Genomic DNA, 24067 nt, shown 5'->3' with positions numbered 1-24067 from the left:
AAGCTTCACTCGAAGGATCAATATTGCCACTATTCTCGGCATCGAGTCCAAAGTTGGGGCTCAATTTGTCACCTGTTGATAAGATCCTGGAGCTCCGGCCAACGAGGAGGTAACGAAAAGTAACAGGGGAAAAATGCGGTAGACAGCGGCTGGATGAGAACAGACGATATTAGGGTGTTCGAGGTGCGGGAAGCAAATTAAATCACCCTTTTCAGGACGGGTTTCAAAATGATCAGCGGAAGACAAGAATGAATCTAATCTAGCTCTTGAGGATACTATAACCTTAGGGTGCCAAATCAATGCCATCCTGTAGCCATTGCCTTGAGAGATATCTAGTGAGACTTCCTACGCTTCTGTTAACTAACCGTAAGTGTGCACCACGTCGAGCTTTGCTGGATACGTGTGTGCTATTTCTGGCAAGGATGTTAGTTGGTCATCTGAGAATCAGTCACAGTGCCCACTTCTCTCTTTCAAATGTGTTCTGAAGATACCTTCTCTGGTGACTTCAACATGGGTTGTGATTCTGGAGAATCGCTTGCCGATCACATCAACTATTGCGGAATTTATGCTCAGAAGGTTGCGAAATAGGCAATTCCAGATTCAGGGCGTGCAGCGCATTCGCCAGGGGACTGTTGAGTGACGCCACCTCTGTGCGCCTAAGGCAGACTATACACACTGAATCCAACCACCTCCCCGCCCAGGAAAACCCGCGACGCAGAAACAAAAGGAGTTGCAAATGGTTTTCGAAAAAGGATTCCGCCCTGAAACGGGTTTATTCCCGAGAATCAGGATTGGAGTTACCACTGACATCAACTTCGCCCGTGGGGCCTGGGCTGGATACAAATGGAATAACGTTCCGAGGCTGACAATCCCGCCGACGAATAAATGGCCAATTCCAGTTTCTGTGTCTGCATCAGTGGCAATCAGCTCCCGTACTCTCTCGGCCCAAAGGGACGTGGGCGGGATAGTAAGCTTACGGCCGAGCAACCAGCCTGATTGGGGAGCGAGGAGTGACGACAGTGGGTAAATCGGTCCACTTCGGTATTTCCGCCATGTGGGCTGGTCGCACTGGTTGCCCAGAATCCGGGACTTTTTAAACAAAAGACGCGACCGTATACGGGCCGCTTGCAACACACACAAATGATGTCGGGTGGGACGTGCCACATGTTTTGCTTCTGTCAGGCTCCTTCATTTAACCCGCCGTCCCCGCCACTTTTTGCACGGCCCTGATGAAGGGCCCAACTTGCCGACAAAGTTACAATCTTTGCACCATGGCCTCGCCCAGGGGAGTGGCGAGCGCAAATACAATCATCTTTCGCTGAGTTCATTGCGGGAATTGGAAACGGTCCCTTTCAGGCGCTGGAAGGGGGCCTGGCGCCCGTGTTCGAGATGCTGTTCGACGGCCTAACCGGAGAGTATCAAGAGAGAAGTTTTACCGTCAAAGTCGCGATTGCGACGTTTATCGGGATTGCATGGTATAATGCAGTTGAACTCTGTGTCCTCGTCTTCGTCACCTTCACACGATTTGAAGGGCTTTACTTCTGGAGTCTGCTCGTCGCCGGTGTTGCCGGGGTGGTGCCGTACTCTGTTGGCTACTTGATCAAATTCTTCCACTTGATGGACTCTGTCTGGCTCTCGATCGTTTTCATTTCAATTGGTTGGTGGTTCATGGTTACAGGTCAATCGTTTGTACTTTATTCGAGACTGCATTTGGTTCAGTGTGACCAAAAACTGCTTCGGCGTGTGCTAGCTGTCATCCTCGCCAATGTTTTCGTCCTCCATGTCCCAACGACGATCTTAACGTTTGGGTCAAATTCGGGCGCTGGTGAAAGATTCGTCAGGGCGTACGCGATAATGGAAAAGATACAGATGACCGGTTTCTGCCTTCAGGAATTACTCCTTTCGACTCTTTACATTATCGAGGCGATCAAAATATTACGGCTATCATCGGAAAATGGGAACCGACGGATCATGTACCAGTTGCTGAGTATCAACTTAATGTTTATCGTAATGGATATGGGCCTCTTGGGCGCCGCCTACGCCAGTCTCTACGCAATAGAAACAACCCTCAAAGCGACAATCTACAGTATCAAGCTGAAACTTGAATTCGCAGTCCTGGGGAAGCTCGTTCGTCTTGTCAATCCTCACTCGTGGAACCCGGGCTTTAACCGTGGGCCGAATGGACTTCCCGATTTCGTCGACGCCAGCCGTTTAACAAGCGACGTGACCCACGCCCCAGCCTCAAGGAGCGATCCTCTAAAACCACCATGGGCGCTGCATAGGGACTCAGACATGGCGATGAATGAGCAGTGTGGTTCTCAGTATAATGCTTCGAAGGCGACGCCGTCCACGCACTCGAGTGCGTGCAACACACTCTTTCCAAGGAATTTTGCAATGCCAGAGAATGCTACTATGCCGGTAGGTATTGTTTCTGGGGTGCTACCATCACCAAGAACCAGCCGGGCACACAGCCTTCCAAGCTGGCATTCGTCATGAATGGTTGCCGTGAGGGAGAAGAAGAAGAAAGAAAGAAAGAAAGAAAGAAACCTCGATTATAAAGGACGGCCTTGTGGAAGACTGGGAAAATGGGGTTCGGCATAACTACACGGTGCGAACGTACTCCGTATGCCCGGTCTTTATTCTTCCGTCCACCCATAGCCACACACCCCAAAGAAATCCTGTTTTGGATACGGAAGACTTATGGAGTAGAGTTACATGTTTCTGAATGATACCCATGAACTGTACATAATTTTTTTCTTCCATAAAGAGGACACGAGAGCGGTGTCTATAGTTTGCCAATAGAATTCGTAAACCAAAAGGAGTACGCTGTACGGAGTATGGAGCATTCGGTAGAAGAAAAATAAATAAGGATCTTCCTGTCCTGCAACACCCGTTAAGAATCCCAAGCCGGCTGGATGTTTGACTGCCAAGCAAACATCGACCTAGGCGTCACGTGCAAGCTGAGCTGTTTACTGCCGCAATTCTCCGCTCTCGCGACGGGAGAAATGCGACGTTCGACCGATCCCCGCAACCTGCTCGTGCGCAGAGGCCCTCTCCTCGTCGATGGAGAGTCTGCGATATCTGAACTGGATCCAGGTTTCTTCCCGACAGGTGATGCGCCCAAGATGTCGTCGACAACGCGACGCCGATTCAACCTGATCGCCTTCACGCCCGGGCCAGTGACGGTGATATCATCGCTCGTGTACCTCGCGCTTCTCATTCCGCTCCTGCTCGTCCATACCATCGTTCCGTCAGCACCAAAGTCGAATCCGAAGGGCGTGGACCTTTCCGAAGCATGGAACGACCTCCAGCACCTAACTAGCGGCTTTCATCCATATAACAGCCACAGAAACGACGAGATCCATCAATGGCTTCTCCAACGTATCGGTCACATTTTGGACGCGTCCCGCAAGGCGCACGAGGACGATGCGATGGGTAGCGTGGCTCCGGACGTGTTCGTGTTTGATGACCAGCAATCCAACTTGACCTTTTCGGGCGGTGGAGTTGGCAACAAACCTATCACGGGAGTTTACTTCGAGGGCAAAAATATCATCGTTTACATCCGGGGCCTTGAGGATGACAAAGAAAATTGGTGGGACTCTGCCGCTGGCAAACCAAAAGGGAAAGGAGGTGTGCTTGTCAACGCCCACTATGACAGTGTGTCAACTGGTTTCGGCGCTACCGATGATGGGGTGGGAGTCGTGAGCGTTCTCCAGCTCATCAAGTTCTTCACTTCTCCTGGGAATCTGCCCCGAAAAGGCCTTGTTCTCCTTCTGAACAATGGAGAAGAAGATTATCTTAACGGCGCCCGCGCGTATAGCCAGCACCCGCTGTCGAAATACACACACACCTTTTTGAATTTAGAGGGTGCTGGTGCAGGAGGGCGCGCTGCTTTGTTCCGAACAACGGATACTGAAGTTACAAGATTCTATAAATCTTCTCCCCACCCATTTGGCTCAGTACTCGCTGCAGACGGGTTTAAGATGGGCCTTATCCGTAGCGAGACTGATTACGCCGTTTTTAAAGGTGTTCTAGGTCTGAGAGGCCTTGATGTTGCGTTCATTGAGCCTCGAGCTCGATACCACACGGACCAGGATGATGTGCGGCACACAAGCATTGACTCCGTCTGGCATATGCTATCTGCGGCCATTGCTACCACCAAAGGTCTTGTTTCTTACACTGGTAGCGAATTCGACGGGCGAGCTCCGGGAAAAGGCATGGTCAACAGCGGAGTGGGCACGCATGGCGTATGGTTTGACCTCTTCGGGTCATCCTTTGCAGTGTTCCGCCTTCATACCCTATTCGCAATCTCCGTAACCCTCCTTGTGGTCTGCCCTATTGTCCTTTTTGTCATAGGAATAATCTTGAGCAAAATGGACAAGATGTACTTATTTTCGATCCACGAAACGATCCCTGAAACCAAGGAGAAAGTCTCCGTCCGAGGTCTTCGTGGCTTGTTCCGCTACCCCATAATCCTTGTCGTCTCATCCGGAATCCTAATCGGGCTTTCATACTTGTTGGCAAAAGTCAACCCCTTCATCATCCACAGCAGCAGCTATGCTGTCTGGAGTATGATGCTATCTTCCTGGATATTCATGACTTGGTTCCTTTCCTGCATTGCCGACTTTTTCAGACCGTCTGCATTGCATAGAGCTTACACATTCACCTGGCAGCTCCTCGTTATGTGGGTTTTGCTAGTAATTGGCACAGTGTATGTGAATCAACATGATATTGCTGCTGGATATTTTATCGTCTTTTACTTTGCCGGGACATTTTTGGCCACTTTGATCTCTTATCTCGAGCTTTTCGCGTTACCGAATAAGACCCAGTATGCTCGTGAGCAGAGCCAGTACCCGAGCGGATTAGGTAGCAATCGAAGCAGCCGAATCCTTTCTCCTTCAGCAGATGAGCTGCCAACCGGTGGTGATAACCATGGCGAAATCTACGATGGCGAAGAAGAGCCAACTGAATCTTCATCTCTGCTTGGTAGACAACGCAGAACGACCTTCGCTAATTATACAAGGACAGGAAGGGACCTAGCTTCTAGTGAATCCGGGACTTATGAAGATCACTCTGAAACTGGTGTTTTCGGCGAAGAGCAGAAATGGAGCGCAAGCTTACCTACATGGACATGGGTTCTGCAGTTCCTATTCCTCGGCCCTGTTGTTATTATGTTCATCGGGCAATTGGGTCTCTTCTTGACCTCAGCCATGAATCAAGTCGGCGCGGATGGAGTTGGGCTTCTTGTGGTATATATCGCCATCGCTGTGTTTTCCGTGCTGCTTTTGATTCCTCTTTCTCCTTTTATTCATCGATTCACATATCATGTTCCAACATTTCTCCTCCTTGTCTTCATCGCCACGCTAATATACAACCTCGCTGCCTTCCCTTTCTCTGCTGAAAATCGCTTGAAAATATTCTTTGTCCAAGAGCTCAATCTGGACACCGGCCGCAACCAAGTTTCTCTCACTGGCGTCGATCCGTATGTCCAAGACATCATCCGCGCGATCCCAAGCGCCTCCAAAGAAAATATATCTTGCGATTCCGAATTAGACTCAGGACGCAGAAAATGCTCTTGGCCAGGCCTCGCCCCTGAAGTCGTACAAGACGAACCGACCGACAAATGGCTATCCTTCAACATCTCCAAACCATCATCCCAGGAAACCAAAGACACAACCGTCCTCCACTCCCGCCTCCACGTCTCTGGCAAAAACACGCGCGCCTGTAGACTTAATTTCGACCGTCCGATCCGAGACTACTCCCTCCCGGGCTCTGCGTTGGACGATCGAATGCCACATACCCTTCCACAAGGTATTTCGGAAATAAGACTCTGGAGTCGCACATGGGAGAATGTCTGGACCGTAGATGTTCAGTGGGATGCAGAGGACGTGGATGAGCTACATGGCAGGGTGGTGTGCTTATGGAGCGATGCCAATCAGCTTGGATCCATACCAGCTCTAGACGAGCTTCGGCTGTTTGCGCCGCCGTGGGTGGCTATTTCCAAGTTAAAGGATGGTCTGGTGGAGGTCAGTCGTGGATTTTGAAAGGACTTCGGAAGGATATCACCTTTTTGATGGGGTTTTGGCTTATTTCTGGCTGGGAAGGGGGCGTTGGATACGTTTCTGCCTCTATTCGTACCTACTTCTAGAGATGGACACACCAATCCTTGAGGCTATTGTATTTGGATTATATTATGGCTTTTCTCGCCTCATAATATCTGTTAATTAACCAGTTTTCCCATTTAAATGTACCGTTAAGCAACTGCCTAGCTAAGCCTGAGGAATAATATGGTTTGATTACGCTCTACTCCAAGAATTTAGTCCGCCTGGCAAGAATGCGAAAAAGAATGGTCGTAAACATCTTTCTTCTCTGGAGATGAAGCGGCATATGGCGCTTATGCGAGATTTACCGATACAAATTACTATATCGAATCCCTAATTGCCTTTTCACTTACGTCTTCGAAAACCCGGAAATAAAGGCCCAAACGAACGATATCATACCCTTCTCAGATTCCATAATAATGCTCATTAACGATAAGTGCAAATGCAGTGCTTGTGCAACGGTTGCACCCTTGCATGGCTCGGAGATTTTGACACTGACAGGGTTTAACGGAGAGGACATCGCCCGGAAAGAATCAGAAAAGCTAGAATGAGAAAGAATAATGCAACAGAAGATCTTGTAGAAAAACATATGGAAAAATCGGAAAGATATGAACCAGCGCAGTTCAGGAAGGTCTCCTTGTTCCGTCTCCATCAAGCCAGCTCAAGCCACGACGACCACAAGTTGTGATCTACATATTTTCTCCTCGCACATAGAATGCCCAGGAAGAAAATGTTCGGATATCGCATACTCTATTTAGGGAGAGCACAGCAGGCAATCATCCTTGGAGAAGGGTAAAAGTGACCTATGATGGGTATGCATTGACATAATGTCCATAGTGGTATGATGAATTCGCCAACAAAATATCGGTGTATCGTGAGCTTTCGAGTCCACACTAGCTTTGAACGGGGGCCGTACCACCATCCGGTGTTCCATCGTTATCGTCATTAAGGCCTGTGGCATTCATAAGACCTGTTACCTGGCCCTCATCTTCATCGAGTTCATCAGTGTCGTTAAACATGGTTCCCTCCTCAAGTTCACGATGATAAGCAATCGCAGCTTGGTTGAGGAAGTCCCTCAACTGGCTAACCCCTGCGCCACTGAAAACACAGAATACCTCCCGTTGTTGTGGTGTGAATTCTGGAGGTGCTTCACGGCAGAAAGCAGTCAGTTCTTCTCGCAGAAAAGCATGGACGCCTGTTAGGCTGAGGTGGGTAAGTCGTGGGCAATGGTTGAGTAGTTGATGAATACCCTGCAACTGGAGTTAGCCCAGCCGAGTTCATATGCCTTCAAAGCAATAAAACTTACATATGTGCTCAAGTTGACGCAATAGCTTAGATGCACCCGTTCTAGGGAGCTGACCAATGGGTGTTGTGGGATCCGTGGTTTCGCTAAAGCCAGGATACTGCGATCTGTTATCGCTTGGCATTTAACCAGGCCTATTCTCCGCAGCTTTGGCAGCGTTGCTAGTTGTTGCACGCTGGCGTCGGTTAACCTGTTGCAGCAAGCTAAATCTATGTACCGGATTCGGTTACATGACTTGACTAGCTGTATCACTGCATTATCGGTGATGTTCGAACAATGTCCCAAGTGGACATAATGTATATTCCTGCCCAACTTGCATATGGCCTGAACCGAGCGGTCGGTGATAAATCTGCACTTTGCGAGAACTAGATTTCTTAACCTCGGGGATGAATTGATAATCCTTTCCACTGCGTCATCTCTCACATTCTCGCAAGCTGTCAAATCTAGGATTCGAAGACTGTCGAAGATTATTCCTTCTGGCAAATCGAGAAAGGCCTGCTCGGTAATATCCGCGCAATGCGCGAGACGCAACTCACGGAGGAACCGAAGTGTACAGAGTAGGTTTGTCACGGTAAAGTTCGTGATGAGACGACAACCATGCAGATCAATTTCAAGTATGGAGGGGCAATTATCCGCGAACGCTCGAATCGCTCGATCGGTGACTTGCATAACGCCGTTAAGTTTTAACTGGAGCAGGGTCAGTATTTGGCCGTTTTAAGGGTCGTGACTCTCGAAGACAATAGGTAGGACTCACTCTTTTGAGCTGACGGCAATTTTCTGCAAGAGCCACCAATGCATCGTCAGTAATTTTGACACAGCCAGTTATGTTCAGCCCTTGCAGCCGGGGACAGTTCCTAGCAACAATAAACAGCGTGTGGTCCGTAAGGCTCTTGAGTTCGGACACGTCGAGCGCCTGAAGATGGCCGTTCCCGTTAACGAGATCGGAGACTCCGGTATCCGTCAACATCGAGCAGTTAGTCAACGTCAATCTCTCAATTCGTTTGCACTGGGCAAACGAGATAATCGTTCCATCATTGACCCTGGTGCTCAGGGACGAGAGATTCAACCGCTTCACCATATCATAGTACGGAAAATAGCTGCCCTGAGTAGTGATGGCGCCCGCCACTCTTTTTAGGTTCTCCCAAGTATTACACGACGGTCGATGCCAGAGGATTGCCACACAATTCGTTGCCCATCTTTGGCAAACCATCATGCAATTCAGCATGTCCGTAGGAGAGTTGAGCTTCGCAAAGATCGCGATCAAGAGCTCCGGAGGCAGCCGAGAGATAGGTGGTAGCACGATATCCTGGCCGGCATCCACCCGAAGGTCCCGTAGGGTTCCTACTCCGACTGACGATTGTGAATCATTGGGCTGGTTAAAGAAGTCCGTGTCATCGTCGATAACTCTTTCGGGTGAGGTGGACGAGGAGGATTCAGAAGCCGCCCCGAGAGATTGCCGCAAGTGACCCCGTGAACGAAACATTCTCATAGACGCGAGGTGTTGGCGATGCAGGAAACAAAAAAGACCGTATTCTCTCCCCTTATATTCAAAAATAGGTCGTAGGTATGGTACGAAGAGGACTCTGAAGCGGCCGGTTTCACAATGAGCGAAGGAATCGCTGGGGGCGTGACAGAAACACGGTGTTAGCAGCAAAAAGCTTGCTTAGGGTGGCGGTTGTATAACGAGTGCTGTCCGTGAGCTCGGTGTAGAAAGGTAGGCGCCGTCTCGAGCCTTTTGTGACGACAGGGCGTGTCAAGCGCGGCTGGGGTCGTACAGTCAGGGAGGGAAGTGCCTGGAGGGATGGCTGGGAGGATTTGCGGCGGAAGGAAAGACGCGAATAAGCTATCAGCAATGACGGAGCGCGAGGATAGCGTGCTGCATCGAATGGGATGCCTGCGAAGGTGGTTGGATTTCAAGCGCGTTTCATATTTTCAAAGGTCCGGTCCAGCGCAAGAGGCGGCGGCACCTGCAGCGCATCGCCTGGTTCAAATACGTAACTAGCTAGCTATGTGGGCAAACTGGACTTGGGATGCAGGGCCCTAGCAGGCCAAAATACCATCTCAAGCAATCGAAGACAAGCAGCCAATTTCACGGTATTCAAGAGAGTCCAAGCGAGAGGTGAGGATAGTGATGGTGCTCAGCATGACGGGTGATGTTCCTGGGCTGTCATGTGGGGGAGATTCTTTGATGTCACTCCCCTCGCTGGTCTGCCCCATCTGCCATTTAACTATCGCCTGGCATGCTGCAGGTGCATGTGATGGCCGTTTTGATCTTTCAACCACAACTCATTTCTGGCCAAGTTGATATTCAAAACACATCTAGATTCATCATTGCTGTGACCTATAAAATATCGTTTATAGCATACATGGTATATTGTGCCAAAACAAACCCAGCCTTTAGTAAACAACAGACGAACGTGCACAGTGGGTATACATAGACTTGTCGCCGTCAAAACATTCAACAAATAGCAGTAATATAGCCAAGCTGTTTCCGCTCTATCTTACGAGAGTACGGTCGGCCCCCTTGGCCCACTCGCGGAGCACATTCTTCTTGACTTTCCCTGTGCTTGTCTTGGGCAGCTCAGCGAGAACCTCGACTTCCCTGGGAACCATGAACCGGCTGATCCCGCTGGTTTGTTTCGCCCATTCGATCACATCTTCGCCTTTGAGTGTTTTGCCGGGCTGGACGGTGATGAATGCCTTGGGGCGTTCTCCCCAGTGGGAATCCGCCACAGCGACGATTCCAACCTCAAGGATATCCGGATGGGTGGCAAGCATTGCCTCAAGTGCCACCGAGGAGATATTCTCACCGCCTAACATCGGATTTGTGTTAGCAAATCTTATTCTTAGCAGAACATATGAAAAAATTTTCATCTTACCGCTAATGATAATATCCTTCGCCCGGTCTAGGATCTGAATTGCCCCGTCAGGATGGCACACTGCTAGATCCCCAGAGTGTAACACTCCTCCTGCAAAGAGCTTCTTTGTCGCTTCAGGATCCTTATAGTAGCCTCTGGCACATATGTTTCCAACGAATACGATTTCCCCAATTTCTTTGCCATTGCGCTCCACGTCGATAACGGTGCCTTCCGGAACTTCGGTTTTTATCACTCTCACAGGAAGACTGGTGACAAAACCGTGACCCTGTCTCGCCATCTTCTGATATTTGTCCTTCGCTGGCAGATTATCCCACTCTGGCATGTAGTAGCCTTTCGTGATAGGGCCATACGTCTCAGTCATTCCGTAGACATGGACTGGATGAAGGTTTAGTGATAACATCTGCTCGAAAAGATGGGGCGTTGGTGGGCTGGCAGCCACGGTAACTCGGACGGGAGATGGAAGTCTCTCCGCTTCTTTAGAGTTGCAGAGGATCGTGTTCACGGTAGGGGCGGCATTGAAATGAGTAATCTTCTCCTCTTTCAGCAATCGCCAAATTTGGGAATAGTCAATTTTCCTGAGGCAGTAATGAGTGCCGCGCACAGCTGTAATAGCCCAAGGGAACGTCCAGCCTAAAGGCAAAGGTTAATACCGGGAGTCCGTAATGCAGAAGACAACCATCTAAGATGCGTACCCATGGCGTGGAACATTGGAAGCGTCCACAAATAGCGGCAGCGGCCTTGGTGATAATTCAGCCCAGACTCAATAATATTCGCGAGCGCTGCTAAATAGCATCCACGATGAATATACTCAACTCCCTTTGGTCTCGCTGTTGTCCCACTGGTGTACGCTAAAGCGATGAGCGACTCTTCATCCGCAGCGTGGGTTTCCAATCCATTCCACCCATGATTGCCCAACTGCGAATCATATTGAAGCCCTTCTAGAACCGACGCATCAAAAGGACCGCTAAGTTCACCCTCCGTGGCGTCGGTATCGGTATCAATGACAACGGGAAAATCCGGTCGGGTTTTTCGGAACTCATCCAGCAGATGTACATATTCCTGATCAACGATAATTATATCGACTTCGGAATGAGTAAATATATATGCGATATCCTCCGATTTTAATCTATAATTGACCGCTATTGGTCAAGTAGTCTGTCAGTAGCCGTAATGAATGATTATAATTCTCCAGCAGGTGAAGTTACCGACGTTCACCGCGCCAGCGGCAGCAATCCCATATATCGATTCCAGGAACGCAGGGGTATTTGGACACAGAATGCCCACCCTTTTATATCCATGCTTCTTGATATAATATGCCAATCCTCTTGCCCGGTCGGCAGTCTCAATGTATGATCTCCTCAGAACCTTATTGTTCACGGTGACATGGTAGATGGCTTCGGCCTACGGAGTTGTTCCCAGTCAGCGTTCGTCCGATGCGAAAAGGGTGAGTAATAGATCGATTTTCAAAATCGTGCACTTACATCAGGCTCGATAGCAGCGGCACGAGGGAGAAAAGAAGTTGGAGAGAGCGTGTGTTTGTTGAAATTATGTTGGCTCTCCGGGGATCGGTGGAGAAGCTGTGCAGTTAAACTCCGCAACCGTGACGCCGGACCCGACATGTTGAAAAGCAGCGTTTTACAGGGAGATTACAGCAAAGGAAAAGGGTGAATGCAAGCGACGGTTTTGAGCAAGGTTCTTAGAAAAGAGGCACGGGGGCGTATTTATACATGTGTGTCTACTGATTATCCGCGGTTGTGCTGCTCCAAACTTCCCCGAAAATAATCCGACCTGATTGAGAGGATCCAAACCTTTCCACTCCGCCCACACCTTTTCCCCACACCCATTTGTCCGAGAGACCACAACCGGCTACAAAAAAAAAGGGATCATAGATGGAGGAAGCGGTTATGTGTGCCGATATTAAGCGTATGTGTTTGAGCTTGCTTGGAAAGATCATCTTGATTAAGGGGCCTGGAGCAACGGAGTGGTAGAGAGCTATGAACTAGCCTTATCCCTAACGACGCCATAATGTAGAAATCAATTTTGTTTTTTTAATTTCCTTACTCCCATCACGATGTTCCCTGAGTCATAAAAGGGCCTTCCTGATGGTAGAATGTGTACACATCGATCGGATCGCCGTCCCAATTCGCTCGTCAATGCCCACATTGCACCGAAAATTCGAAACCACAAATCCGCCAAGATATTCTAACAACCGTAAGAAGCAAGCTGCTCCTTTGTCTGTTGAGACACAGAGGCGGTTCTCTGGGCCTGTGCAAGCTGCCTGCGGGTGGCCTTCTTGCGCTCGTAGTATGCAGAGCTCTTGGCCTTGCGTCTTTCCTCGAGTCTGTAATTGAAAAGATAGCCCAGTTAGCAAGATCGAACCAGATCACTAACAGTCGTATCCTTGGGTTTACTAACCTAGCAACGACATCCTGGTATTTCCAGCCAACCTCGTGACTCAAACGTCCAACTGTGCAGTATTTGCGGCCCGGCTTCAATCTGAGGATTCGGAGAGCTTGAGGGACAACAACTCTCTTCTTCTTGTCATATGGTGGTGGGACACCCTCGAAGACCTTTAGTCTCTCCATGGCAGCGGCACCACGGGGAGTCTTGTGTGGGATCATGCCTCGGACGGCCTTGTAGAAAATCCGGGATGGAGCGCGGAAGTGAAATGGGCCTATCAAACCCAGGTTTAGTACATGCATCTTTTTCTTCATAACTCGGGCGCTCTAAGGTCTTACCTCCTCGGGTCGGGTTGAAACGAGTGATCTTGCGGAGGTAGGCATGGTACTTCACTATATTTCCGGTTTGAGTCAGTCGCGAATTCCCCAAAACGCATTGTAACCCTTCGACTCCTTCACAATCAAATGCAGAGTTGTATATGTCACAGACAAGGAAAAAGGACTGATCATACGCTTGGCACGGAAGAATTCGCCAGAGATATTGAGAGCTTCGCAGCGCACAACGACGATCTTCTGGCCATTGAGAAGCTGCTTCGCAACGGTGCTGGCAAGGCGACCAAGAAGGTGCCCCTTGCCGTCAATGACGACCTATGGAGTCACGGCTCAGTCAGCGATGAGGCATAAGATAGCGGGAAACGATCCGGACGAGGGTAAACGCACCACAGGCTCGAAAGTGGACATCCTGCTCTGTCACCGATTCACGAGGCAAATATCCAGGGTAGACAGAAGAGCTCTGCTCTTGGATATACCGTGTGCTGTGAGTTGTCGAAGTTAGTGGTCGTTGTGGTTCAAACCACGAGGTCGGATCGTTCTCCGTATTGAGCTTAAGCGAGGCCTAGTTTGTGTGAATTCGATAGCCCTAAGTTGTCCAATCAGAGGAATCACATCACGTGACCCGTTATTGACTTTTCTTCTTTCCGTTCCAACTACTCCGTAGAGAGAACGATTAAGCCTTTGCCTCTGGATACGATGTACTACTCTTCATGGATTGCTTGTGATCTTTGGCCTGGTTTTGTGTTCTGGCGGTCAAAATTATGAAAATAGGGTTGGAGATGGTGGCGTGAGATAATCTTTTACTGGAAAATAGGATGATGAGGCGGTGATACCTACAATACACATCAAAGTATTGGTCGCCTCAGCCCGGGCGTCTTCTCTCCGCTTATGGCGCGAGGAGATCTCTGCAGCATATGGTTCATTTGATAGGAGTAGATAGACAGTCTTGCACTTTCCCCAGCTCGCAGCTGACTGCCACTAGGAAAGACCATCCAAGCAGATCTGTTTTCAAGGCTGAAGTCGCTTGGGCTTCGGTGGAATAAGATTGTATTTCTTTCAGTCTGGCATCTATTTTCAAAGATACCCATACATACATTATTTTCATATTTTTTTCGGTCCTATTTTCTGCATGCAATAAGCCAACCTTTCCAATATGGTCCGCACGCGCTTCGTTTGCGTCTCGGATACCCACGGATATAGTACAGCTGATGCGGCTTTCAAGCTTCCCAAGGGGGATGTCCTGATTCATGCCGGCGATATTACCAATAGGGGAACGGAGAAGGAGCTTGACAAGTCTTTGAAGTGGATTATGGAAGCTGACTTTGAAGCGAAGATTATTATAGCTGGTGTGCAGTTCCCTGTCTGGCTTACGAATGTGGTAACAAGACTTTTACCTCAAAAGGCGCGATTTTACTAATGCGCGCTGGGATGTGAAGGGAACCACGATACTCTTCTCGATCCCAATCTCTCTCAGAATCAGAAGCTGTCTTGGGAAGAGAAGCCATGGCGGAGACTTGAAGGGTTGACTGAGTATACTTTTGCATCACAGTTCATTTATTTGAACCACGAAGCAAAAGAAATCCGATTAAGAAGCCCTCACGGCCCCAAGACCAGATTCAAGGTTTTCGGCTCGCCGTACTCACCAATACTCCCCGGTTGGGGGTTTGGATATCTTCCCGAACACGCCAAATCAATATGGGATGAAATACCATCGGACACAGATATTCTGATAACTCATACACCGCCGGCTGGACACCTTGATATTGCAAACGGGAAGTCAATTGGATGTCAAGCTCTTTGGCAGCGTCTTTGGGATGTACGACCCAGACTAGTTATCTGCGGTCATGTCCACGAAAGTCGAGGTTATCATCGGGTACGATGGCCCAGTGGGCCAAGCAAAGAGTGTGAAACGGTGTTTGGCGATTTACCAGCACGGCAAAGCAAAGAGCAGTCAACCATTGATCTATGTCGCAAGATAGAGAACCGACTTGATAATGATGGTTTAGCGAGACACGAGACGTGTATCGTCAACGCTGCCATCATGGCTACCAGCTGGCCGCATAAAGGAGGCAAGAAGTTTAATTCTCCAATTGTGGTGGATCTGGATTTACCTCAATTATGAGGGCGTCGAGTTTACGCTCCTACGATGCGTTCTGGTCTTTTTTCATTCTTTTGTGCGATACATTTTGAGGGTTGGGATTTGTCATAGCGTACCGGGCGGTCCGTTTGGTTTTGACGAAACATTCGTATGCAGGAGCGGATGTAGTCTCTTATGATTATTATTATTATTATCATCAGGCGATAATATTATGTACTCGACCATGTCAATCTCACAAACAGGTCGACTTTGGCCTTGCGGCCGCCGTACGCCTGAGCAGCCGGAAGCTCCGGCTACTCCAAAGGCTGTGCTGATAGTATTACAACTACCAGCTTGTGCAAAGGCATCACATCATATTTTAAGAGATTTTTTCTTTTTTCACGGTGCAACGTCTGCGTAACCCCCGATGCGTGGTTTCTTTCGAGAGAAATAGCGTAGTGCGAAGGTGTGATTTTCCTGTAGTTCTTGAGCTGAGGTCGATGGATCGAGCAGCCAGTCGACGTTGACAGCCGGAGATCATCAGCCACTACGTCGCCCGAATACCTACAATGCGGCTGCGCCCTTTTCGGCCAGCCGTCTTCAGGCGTGGCTCTAGCCTTGTCTCAGCCTGTTTCCCGTCCAATTTTTGGTGATTATTTTGTGCATGGAGAAATATTCACGTTCATTCCCGCCAAGTGTATTCCCAGATCGGCGAGAGGGGAGCAAGGCAGTGAAATGTCATCAGGCAAACGGATTTGGAGTCTTCTGATGTGATTCAATGCCTCAGTTCCGGATAATTGTCTTGGGTTCCGGGATGGGTACCTCAGGCAGGCGGGGGTTTGCTCGCGGACCCCCAGACGGATGGCTATGCGCTTTAACCTGTATGGATGTGTTGTATTCCGGAGATAAGCTACGGGTGTTGTTTATGCGAACATGGGTGAGATTCGTCTCCTCTTCTACCGACTTACCTCTCCTTTGCCCTTTTTGGGTCTTTCGATCCCAAGATGTGGGAATGTCAGCTCGGCCAGGAGAAGGGCATAGAGGTGGAACACTTTTCCCAGCCAACTAATGCACGGGAAAGCTTCCCCGTGTCTTGCCTTGGCTTGCCTTGTCCGATGCAAAGCTTTGATTCAGATGCGCACGTTTTCTTTTCGCATTTTAAGTTCTTACCCTTAAGTCCGGAACATTGCCGTTCGATATTGAACGAACTATCGCCTGAACGAGGGATTCCCGTATTCCATGCGAGTTGGGTTACTAGGATGAGCTTTTTCGCTAGAAACCTTTCTCCCTCTCCTTGCCCCTCCATCACGACGAGCTGGACAGATGATCGAGAAAAAAAAGGAAAAGCTTCTAATCCATGCACTTGTCCATGTCAGTCACGCCGTTTCGAAGGTTGTGATAACTTTTGCCCCTTGCAGCCAATGATCGCGGGAACCTGGGATTGCTTGGCTTGCTTATTGCGGTGCATCCTTCTTCGTTCCTTGCGGGTTGAGGTGTGTGATCTGACAGCTACAGAGAGGGAGTAAGAGGGTTAATCGACTGCTCGTAACCGCTGGAGAACGGGCCAGCCAATCGCGGCGCCGGGGCACGGGGGCAAGTCAGGGTTGCCGGCGGCTGCGTGGGAATAAGGAAACCCTGTTTCCCTTTGCGAGAAGGCATTTTCTACGGAGCTCGAGGAAGAGGTTCTCCGACTTTATCAAAAAATTTAATATATATAACACGGAGTATATACTCTGCGATGGCTGTGAAAGTGGCGTTTTTTTAACGCCTGAGGATAGGGAAACTCTCAACCTTTGCAGATACATGGTGAGGATACTCTGTGGGTTCGCTTGGACTTCCCGTGGAAAGAAGACTGGGGGATGAGAGTGCCTGAAAATAGAACAATGGAGGGCGGGGTAGTCAGATCGCTCTCAGCATCCAGCCGGGCGGGGGCCGGACGCCAGAACAGCCTGCAAACAGGAAACAGGACAAACAGCGTGATGGGGGTGCGTGTCGAGAGTCTCGCGAGGATCTTTTTCTCTTGGAAATGCAGTGGTGACACGACAAGGTCCACCGTCGGCGTTGAGCCAACCGGGTCGCTGCTTGACCTGTCGCCCTGTTGCTGAGGAGGAGGGTTTTTCACTCTCCTTTGGTTGGTTGTTGGTCTTTTGGGGGGTCGATGCAGGGAGGCCCATCGCGTCGCACGATTCTGATTTGAGCTTCATTTTCGGGAGAGCGTGGTGATTGGATCCAGATGACCCAAGAAGTTCTTCAGGCTTGCCCGTGCGCTCGACAACACAAAGTGTACGATCGCCTCGCCCTTGGGTCGTTGAGGCAAATGCGGCGAGATGCAAGTATTAGTACTCGCCATCCCACTGACTGGCAAAGGGGTTTTGGTGTACCGATACATGGCGGTCCGGGCTCCACCAGGCTTTTCCGTTGGCTTGAACCGGGTTGTGATGTCAGGTCGCAGAAATCCCCGTCCTGCCGCTGATCATTCGCTGGGCGTGTCGGACCAACTCGAGCCTTGGACAGCATTCTAGTCCATTCTGGTCCAAGCCTGGAAACTCTCGCCATGATTGGGGAAGCGGACGAGAGCGCAACTCAGACTGGTTCCATGGTTTCTCCGTAGTACCCCGCCGAGGAACACTGAGTATCGAATTTCCCATGGAAATGAACCCGTGTGAACCAACAGTCTAAGTCAACATCGCTGAAACTTGGAACAACTCGCCAACGTTATAATCTTCGACGTATCCCAGGTCAGAACACCGTTGTATGGCAGCAGCATCTTCGCCGATTTAAACCAAACCCCATAGTTCTCCTGCTTGGGCCCGAGTGTCGGAGAGGCAGTTTCACCGTAGCTGATGCTAAACCTCCTCGATCTGTAGCCGATCTCCTCCCATGAGCTTCTACAGTCCTATCATTCTGCTGCTGTTCATGTTCGGCCTGCTGTCAAGAAGTGAAACATCGAGCTGTTGACATGTTATGCTTGGTACTGCGAAGACGGAGCTCTGGCAGACTTCTCCGTCATCTGCTAGCTTCACAGCACCCTCGTGAGCCGTGCCGGGCGTCACTGTTGACTTTGACCCCGTTATCATCGTCGAATGAACGTGCAAAAGCCCACACACCAATCCATCGCAGCGACATTGCTTTCGATGAGGCATGGGGCAGCAGATCAGTAGCTCATCTTATCATCGCGCATCATCAGAGCCTGAAGAAAATGCATCCAAAACGTGGGCATCTTAATCGTATTCTGAACCGCTAAGTATAAGTAAATCGCAGTTGGGAAAAAGGTTCAGTATTTATTATGGGCTGCCCTTTTGTGGCTGTCCTCTTCTTTTACCAGCAGGAAGTCTTACTTCTTCTAGGCGCATGGAAAGGTAGTTGGCCGGTAACTTTTCTGTTATATCATTTCCTTCTCGAATTCCTCTGCCTTGTCGGCCTTGTTGCTTCTCATCCGCCTGAGCCCCCAACATCCGCCCGTGCTCATTATTTAGAATTATAAAATATAACTGCCAGGCCGGCCAGTGCAATCCATTGTCACTGTGACTTGACATTCGTCTTGCCGCCCTTCTTCACTCCTTCAAAACCAGCCGCCACTAACAAACCCAACCGAAAAAGCCTGTTTCCCCCCTCCCCTGTTGGACTGGACAACACTCTCTTTGAATTCCAAGGAGATATTCCCCTCGTCGATTTCTTTCTCTTCCACTTCCGCCGATTCGAATCTCTCCTTTCAGCGGATTCGATCACAGTAGCTCTCTCTCTATCTCTCTTTTTTTGCGAGCGGAGCTTTTCGAGGTCTCCTTGTTGTCTGTTGCTTGGTTAACGGCAGTCATCGTGGACCACACCGCCGAATGCAGATCCACCAGACAGCGACCCTAGCACAAGCAGCCAGTCATTCCACTCGCTCCCTGTCACGAAAGCCCAGAGACGCAGAGAGGGGACGACTAACAGGCTATCTGTCACGACGACATCACCAGTCTGATTAATTATTATTATTATTAACTCACCCATCCCTTTCCGTTTGCCCTCCTTCGATCCTCGAATCATAAGGACCAGCAGAGGGCTCCCTTCTGCCCCCTTTCGCTGATTAAAAATCGAAAGTCTTGCCTACGAATTCGAGAGTGGCTTCTCGAACATACGGCCGTCTCACTGCTGGCCACCTCAGCAGCATCTCCAGCAAGCGTGGCGCAGGGGGTCTCCTGCTCTCGCTCTTCCTCGCGCACCCGAGCCACTCATTCTCGCTCACCAGCATCCTCCTTCTTTTCTTCTTATTGAAAGGAGCCTTCGGGTGTAAAAAGATAAATATACGCCCACCCCGGACCTGGACGTCCCTTTTGCCCACCCCATCGGCCCATCGCTGGGTGGCGATTTTCCATTTGATCTTTTAATAAGCAGTGTTCTGTTCTCTGCCCCCTTCGTTTCTTGCAATTCAATTCTTGCCACTATATATTGTCCTTATTATCATCTCTTTCTCCTCAATTAACGGCAAGCGGAAAGGACTGCTAAGGCTTTGCAAGCGATACGTCCTATCCATTCTATCGATTGACTAATGATTCCACGACCAAGGCCATCTTGGACAATGGATCTCTATTGACAGCATCACACGCGCCGACGAGACCACAATTCAAACAACCGCTAACCCGAAAAGCAAACGAACGTCCAGTCAACTCCTATAACCCCCACTCCCCTTTTACCCCTAGCTTCTCATCACACGGATTATCCTCACGTATCCATCCAAGAAAATGACATCGCCTCTCCCCCCGGACCCTTATGCGGCCTTGGGCGTCTCTAAGGATGCCTCCACAGCCGAGATCAAAACCGCATATCGGAAACTCGTCCTGAAATGCCACCCCGACAAGGTTAAAGATGAGTCGCTCCGCAGTCAGAAGCAGGATGAGTTCCAACGAGTTCAGGAAGCGTACGAACTCCTTTCAGACGACACAAAGAGAGCCAAATATGATCAGAAGGCCCGCATGGCCGAAATGAGAAAAGAGGCGATGGAAAAGGGAGGCCCATCCGCGTCATTCGGACACCGCACTGCCGGGTATGACGTCCGAAACGGAAGAGTCTACGAAGAAAGAGTCCCGCGTTATTACGAGGAGGAGATGGCCTTTGCTGATGAGCAATGGTCGAGTTCGAGCAAATATGACGGGTATGAGAAACGGCAGACCACCAAGGATTCGGACGAAAAGAAGAAGAAGAGCAGATCGTCCGAGTCGAAACGCGAGCCGACAAAGACACGCGATGATCGCGCAGGCAGGTCAAGCCGGGCAAAGAACCGGGACAAAGAGCGTCGAAGAGAACTCTCCGACAAATATAGCCACACTGCTACGTATGATTCTGATTCAGAGGAATCATGCTGTTGCCCCAGAGACTTCCCTGAGCCAAAAATAAAGCGGGAAAGCCGCTCAAAGCACCCTAACCCTCGACCCAGAGAATATTCTGATCACTGGGAGTCGTCGAAACATGATTCCCTTCAAAACGATGCTCGTCGATACATCGAGCGGACCAGGAACGACGTGGCCGCCGAACGTGAGCGTCGTTCGTCGGGTTCGCCTTGGACCTTCTCTTCAGTCTTTCGCGACGCACATCATGTCGATAGTCCTCGCCGCTCCTCCGCGCGACCTCGTGCTTCACGCAACGGATCTGTTGACATAATCGAGCCTTCGCCTAAACGAACTCATTCTTCTCGGACAATTCCGAGCCTCACAACTGCTACGTCTGCTCCCCCCAACATAAAGATCCCTCCAACTCTGGGTATGTCTCCCCCGACACGATCATCTACGTATCATGTACGAGAAAAACGGGACCCACCTCCAATTCGCCGTGCTGAGACACTCCCACTAGGCGTCTCATCTCGCCATGGAGATCCAATCGTCACTAAATCATCGAAACTTAAAGACCTGTATGACTCTGGGTACTCGAGCTCAAGTCCGGGTACTCCGAAAATATCCCCACCAAAAAGCAGCAAGCACGTGGTTGTGGACGAAGATGATGACTTTCCACGACACCGAACCGTCTTGGTAGATCCCCCCTATCCTTCTCATCGGCGTACTCACAGTACATCTCCTCCTCAGCGCGAGCCCGTACCGTTCATGATGCGGCCACTACCAAAGTCAAAACGATCGAAATCGCGTGATATTCATGCGCGTCATGATTCCATCCCGAAGCTACGGACCAGTCGAGATGGGTTATTTGCCGAGATAACTGACGATTATTACCCACGATTCTCAGACGAGCGAGCCCGATACTCGCCCAAGATCCGACAAGAAGACAGTTACCACGAGATTTATCCGAGATCGTATAGATCTGATCCTCGCTCACATACCAGGAAAGAATCATGTGCTTATTAGTTTCATTCCTCTTTCGTCCCGGTTCTTCCATAAGAACCGGCGTATAGTCTTCACACAATTTGTTTTGCATCGTCACGATTTTTCTCGTGACATCACAGGGCGGTTTATACACCTTCCAAACCGTCTTCTCTTCGAGAAGTCTGCTTTTCTGACTTTATCGAGTGTATAATCTGAAACTCTACACTCGGGATAAATACTGAACTATCACTCCGCCTATTTTCGTGGACATAACAGTCGCTCAGATTTGATTCCATTTACGAGACATGTTGCTTTACTGATGATGACCCCATCGCTACGAATTTCTCCTTTCTTTTTTGTTTTATTTTTCTTCAGCTTTTTGTTGGTGACCTCGCCCATCTTTGCAGTGGTCTGCTAATCCAGTTTCATCATCAAGATCCAGCAGGACCGACCCCAACTTTGTGCATTTACTATCTGGAAGAGCATCACAACCAATTCATGTGGCAACACACTTAGATCTGCTTTTTTGGATTGTTTTTATTTTGTTTTCCCAATCCTTTCCGTCGGTATTTTTGCTCTTGCTCTCGGCCCTCTTTCCGCCTTTGCTTCCTTATTTTCATTGCCAGGAGCAGTGATTCTTGTTCGCAGTCGCCTGAAGCAAAAGAAAGAAAAATTAAGGGGAAAAAAAAAAAAATTAACTTAAAAAGAAAAACAAAAAAAAAAAATCCTGCGGCGACTCGACTTCGAAAGTTGTTCCTGGCAAGACAGAACCGGACTTACGGTGGAGGATCGGACTGGGTATCATATATGAGGGAGCATATGGTTTTCACTTTTTGGTTGGTTTCAGGGCTGTCCTTACGCAGCTTCGGTGTCTGTTGGATTTGTATGGAATTTTGATGGCCATTGGACGGGAGTATTTCCATTTTTATATAGTAGTGATAGTGGTTAGTGTGAGGTGATATTTTGAATGGATGATGTGCATTTAGTGTTCCACAATAGCCTCTACCCATGTCCTGCTGGTAGCAATGTTGATATTAAGTAGCGAGCAGCAGGATAACCTGGATCACCAGTCGCATCGGCCCTGATCAGAGGATGGGTTGGGCGGAGGCCTATATTATGCTCGATCACGCTTTACCAAAGCATCAAGCCAAGCCATCATGCAAAATTACCATATTTTTTAAAACGGTTTTCTCGATCTTTCACTTCCATGGGGCGGCCTGGGGACCCATCGCCTGCGGAATTAGAGTAAACCTTGTTATACCTTTCCGACCAAAAGCAGTTCTAACCCCGTCTACGGTGCCTAACAACTATAGGATAGTAACAATACGGAGTAGTTCTTGACATGATCGGATACTAAATCCAGCTCCGTTTCGTTCCTTGTATTTGGTCCAACCCCTATCACACTGAAACATAGTTATCGGTCCCCAAGGACTCGCTTTTGGGGCCTATAAGGGGTGTGAACCTCGCTGATAGCAGGCCGGATTGTAAGTTTCTAGGCTTTCTGGGAAGAAAATCTCTGCTCCATTTGGGATCCTATACTGGAATGTGTGGGTGGAGTGTATTCCATAGTTTCCTAGGTTATGGAATGAGATGGTTGGCATTGCTCTAATTTGTTTCAAGACAGGGTTTAGGGAGCTCAGGTGTGAGCAGGTAAGCAAGGTGCCTTTCGCTTCGAGGATGTTTCCTACTTTCTTGATTCTCTACAATAGTCAAGGAGAATATTATCATTGGATACAAGGTGATTTCCCCAACATCCAACTCCCTGGATGGGTGCAAAACAGCTAAAAGACAAGAACCAAGTAATCACCCTTGTTATGAGTTTCTGTCTCTAATTACAGATGCTTGAATGCTCTTGTGTGCTGCAACCGGGGGCACAGATCGGCGAGACAAGTTTCCTTGCAAAATTTTGCATGAGATATTGACCTGGTGACTCTTGCCTAGGCCAACCAATGTGAATGACGGATGAAGTCCTTTGAACAAAGGCAACAATACTCCGTAGCTACTTGGCTCTTGTGTTTAATCCCCACCTAACAGGCTTTTCAATGCTAGGGATTCTGTTGGGATGACAGGTCTTAGGGATGTGAAAATATTCCGAAGCAATACTCCATAGGGAATTGCCCGAGAAGAACGATGCAGATATCAGATATTACAGCACCATCAACAGATTTGAATAACGGCCACAGAAGCATCGCTGCTTTCTAGCTAGGGATTGTCTCCGGCTTGGGCGCCTTACGATAGTTGTGTGCGACAAAGAGAGATAAGAACATTGTCATCGCATTATATAGAGTGTATAGGGGGTAGCGAAAATCCTAGACAGCCGGCTAGAACGCGGTTCACATGGCCTTATTTCTGTATCTGAGCCAACATGTAATTTGGATGGCAAACCAGGGACTCGCCTGGAAGGATCGCGGCTGTATCAAGGTATGGTGGATGGCGATATTGCTCTTCTTTTGGGGCTTAATCTGACGTTGGGAATGGCTTCTACCCATCTGGCTGGATAATCTGTTCAATCTGAACACGCAAGTGCACTCCTTCTCCAACGAAATCGATGGTAAAGGGACCTGCCACGGGGTGTGGTGAGAGAAAGCTATCTCAGCGAATGTACTCCGTACAAGGTGCTCGCTTTTCCGGCACTGCGGCAAGATGAGAGCGTACAGAGCCCAAGGCTTTGAAAATTGAAGG

At 49.2% G+C, this 24067-nt stretch overlaps 10 protein-coding genes across 10 annotated transcripts; 4 read left to right on the top strand and 6 right to left on the bottom strand.

The window, feature by feature from the left end:
* The first annotated feature begins 1154 nt into the window (after positions 1–1154).
* CIMG_11213 (uncharacterized protein) lies at positions 1155–2921 on the top strand. Its single transcript, XM_012358281.1, has one exon. The coding sequence runs from the start codon at positions 1390–1392 to the stop codon at positions 2494–2496; it is 1107 nt and encodes a 368-aa protein (XP_012213704.1). The 5' UTR covers positions 1155–1389; the 3' UTR covers positions 2497–2921.
* A 50-nt stretch (positions 2922–2971) lies between these two features.
* Positions 2972–6306, top strand: CIMG_11212 (peptidase family M28). Its single transcript, XM_012358280.1, has one exon. The coding sequence runs from the start codon at positions 3006–3008 to the stop codon at positions 6042–6044; it is 3039 nt and encodes a 1012-aa protein (XP_012213703.1). The 5' UTR covers positions 2972–3005; the 3' UTR covers positions 6045–6306.
* A 98-nt stretch (positions 6307–6404) lies between these two features.
* On the bottom strand, positions 6405–8956 carry CIMG_03854 (SCF E3 ubiquitin ligase complex F-box protein grrA). The gene is made up of 3 exons (XM_001244412.2): positions 8159–8956; positions 7408–8091; positions 6405–7351 (listed from the first exon to the last, which is right to left on the bottom strand). Exons 1-3 carry the CDS (start codon positions 8891–8893, stop codon positions 6995–6997), a joined length of 1776 nt encoding a protein of 591 aa, XP_001244413.2. The 5' UTR covers positions 8894–8956; the 3' UTR covers positions 6405–6994.
* A 775-nt stretch (positions 8957–9731) lies between these two features.
* CIMG_03853 (AMP-binding domain-containing protein) lies at positions 9732–11940 on the bottom strand. Its single transcript, XM_001244411.2, has 5 exons — positions 11765–11940; positions 11489–11684; positions 10976–11422; positions 10284–10913; positions 9732–10217 (listed from the first exon to the last, which is right to left on the bottom strand). Exons 1-5 carry the CDS (start codon positions 11900–11902, stop codon positions 9901–9903), a joined length of 1728 nt encoding a protein of 575 aa, XP_001244412.1. The 5' UTR covers positions 11903–11940; the 3' UTR covers positions 9732–9900.
* Positions 11941–12216: 276 nt separating this feature from the next.
* On the bottom strand, positions 12217–13548 carry CIMG_03852 (60S ribosomal protein L16). The gene is made up of 5 exons (XM_001244410.2): positions 13403–13548; positions 13195–13330; positions 13022–13075; positions 12699–12957; positions 12217–12624 (listed from the first exon to the last, which is right to left on the bottom strand). The coding sequence occupies exons 1-5, from the start codon at positions 13421–13423 to the stop codon at positions 12486–12488; spliced, it is 609 nt and encodes a 202-aa protein (XP_001244411.1). The 5' UTR covers positions 13424–13548; the 3' UTR covers positions 12217–12485.
* Positions 13549–13729: 181 nt separating this feature from the next.
* CIMG_03851 (Ser/Thr protein phosphatase) lies at positions 13730–15378 on the top strand. The gene is made up of 2 exons (XM_001244409.2): positions 13730–14361; positions 14452–15378. The coding sequence occupies exons 1-2, from the start codon at positions 14169–14171 to the stop codon at positions 15135–15137; spliced, it is 879 nt and encodes a 292-aa protein (XP_001244410.1). The 5' UTR covers positions 13730–14168; the 3' UTR covers positions 15138–15378.
* A 113-nt stretch (positions 15379–15491) lies between these two features.
* CIMG_03850 (uncharacterized protein) lies at positions 15492–16398 on the bottom strand (the record flags this gene model as incomplete). The annotated part of the gene is made up of 5 exons (XM_012358208.1): positions 15492–15569; positions 15661–15720; positions 15915–15971; positions 16061–16215; positions 16263–16398. 5 exons carry the CDS (start codon positions 16396–16398, stop codon positions 15492–15494), a joined length of 486 nt encoding a protein of 161 aa, XP_012213631.1.
* A 455-nt stretch (positions 16399–16853) lies between these two features.
* On the bottom strand, positions 16854–17648 carry CIMG_13747 (uncharacterized protein; the record flags this gene model as incomplete). Its single annotated transcript, XM_004446353.1, has 3 exons — positions 16854–16961; positions 17066–17391; positions 17474–17648. 3 exons carry the CDS (start codon positions 17646–17648, stop codon positions 16854–16856), a joined length of 609 nt encoding a protein of 202 aa, XP_004446410.1.
* A 728-nt stretch (positions 17649–18376) lies between these two features.
* CIMG_03849 (uncharacterized protein) lies at positions 18377–19326 on the bottom strand (the record flags this gene model as incomplete). The annotated part of the gene is made up of 4 exons (XM_001244407.2): positions 18377–18614; positions 18676–18882; positions 19082–19144; positions 19214–19326. The coding sequence occupies 4 exons, from the start codon at positions 19324–19326 to the stop codon at positions 18377–18379; spliced, it is 621 nt and encodes a 206-aa protein (XP_001244408.2).
* Positions 19046–22381, top strand: CIMG_03848 (uncharacterized protein). The gene has a single exon (XM_001244406.2). It carries the CDS (start codon positions 19817–19819, stop codon positions 21425–21427), a length of 1611 nt encoding a protein of 536 aa, XP_001244407.2. The 5' UTR covers positions 19046–19816; the 3' UTR covers positions 21428–22381.
* The last annotated feature ends 1686 nt before the right edge of the window (positions 22382–24067 follow it).

The sequence above is a fragment of the Coccidioides immitis genome (genome assembly GCF_000149335.2).
Source record: "Coccidioides immitis RS genomic scaffold supercont3.6, whole genome shotgun sequence".
Classification (NCBI taxonomy): Eukaryota; Fungi; Ascomycota; class Eurotiomycetes; order Onygenales; family Onygenaceae; genus Coccidioides; species Coccidioides immitis.
Note: the sequence above shows the minus strand (reverse complement) of the source record. Positions and strands in the feature narration are given on the sequence as shown.

Excerpts from the sequence above, each read along its gene's own strand:
- CIMG_03853 (XM_001244411.2), bottom strand. The coding sequence starts at position 11,902 with ATGTCGGGTCCGGCGTCACGGTTGCGGAGTTTAACTGCACAGCTTCTC. Across the intron at positions 11,423-11,488 it reads CGCTGGCGCGGTGAACGTCG|CGGTCAATTATAGATTAAAA; the intron begins GTAACTTCACCT and ends CTTGACCAATAG. Across the intron at positions 10,218-10,283 it reads GAAGGATATTATCATTAGCG|GCGGTGAGAATATCTCCTCG; the intron begins GTAAGATGAAAA and ends ATCCGATGTTAG.
- CIMG_03848 (XM_001244406.2), top strand. The coding sequence starts at position 19,817 with ATGACATCGCCTCTCCCCCCGGACCCTTATGCGGCCTTGGGCGTCTCT.
- CIMG_03854 (XM_001244412.2), bottom strand. The coding sequence starts at position 8,893 with ATGAGAATGTTTCGTTCACGGGGTCACTTGCGGCAATCTCTCGGGGCG. Across the intron at positions 8,092-8,158 it reads ATTGCCGTCAGCTCAAAAGA|TTAAAACTTAACGGCGTTAT; the intron begins GTGAGTCCTACC and ends ACCCTGCTCCAG. Across the intron at positions 7,352-7,407 it reads GCGTCAACTTGAGCACATAT|GGTATTCATCAACTACTCAA; the intron begins GTAAGTTTTATT and ends CTCCAGTTGCAG.
- CIMG_03852 (XM_001244410.2), bottom strand. The coding sequence starts at position 13,423 with ATGTCCACTTTCGAGCCTGTG. Across the intron at positions 13,331-13,402 it reads TGTCCACTTTCGAGCCTGTG|GTCGTCATTGACGGCAAGGG; the intron begins GTGCGTTTACCC and ends GTGACTCCATAG. Across the intron at positions 12,958-13,021 it reads TTTCAACCCGACCCGAGGAG|GCCCATTTCACTTCCGCGCT; the intron begins GTAAGACCTTAG and ends TGGGTTTGATAG.
- CIMG_11212 (XM_012358280.1), top strand. The coding sequence starts at position 3,006 with ATGCGACGTTCGACCGATCCCCGCAACCTGCTCGTGCGCAGAGGCCCT.
- CIMG_03851 (XM_001244409.2), top strand. The coding sequence starts at position 14,169 with ATGGTCCGCACGCGCTTCGTTTGCGTCTCGGATACCCACGGATATAGT. Across the intron at positions 14,362-14,451 it reads AGCGAAGATTATTATAGCTG|GGAACCACGATACTCTTCTC; the intron begins GTGTGCAGTTCC and ends TGGGATGTGAAG.
- CIMG_11213 (XM_012358281.1), top strand. The coding sequence starts at position 1,390 with ATGCTGTTCGACGGCCTAACCGGAGAGTATCAAGAGAGAAGTTTTACC.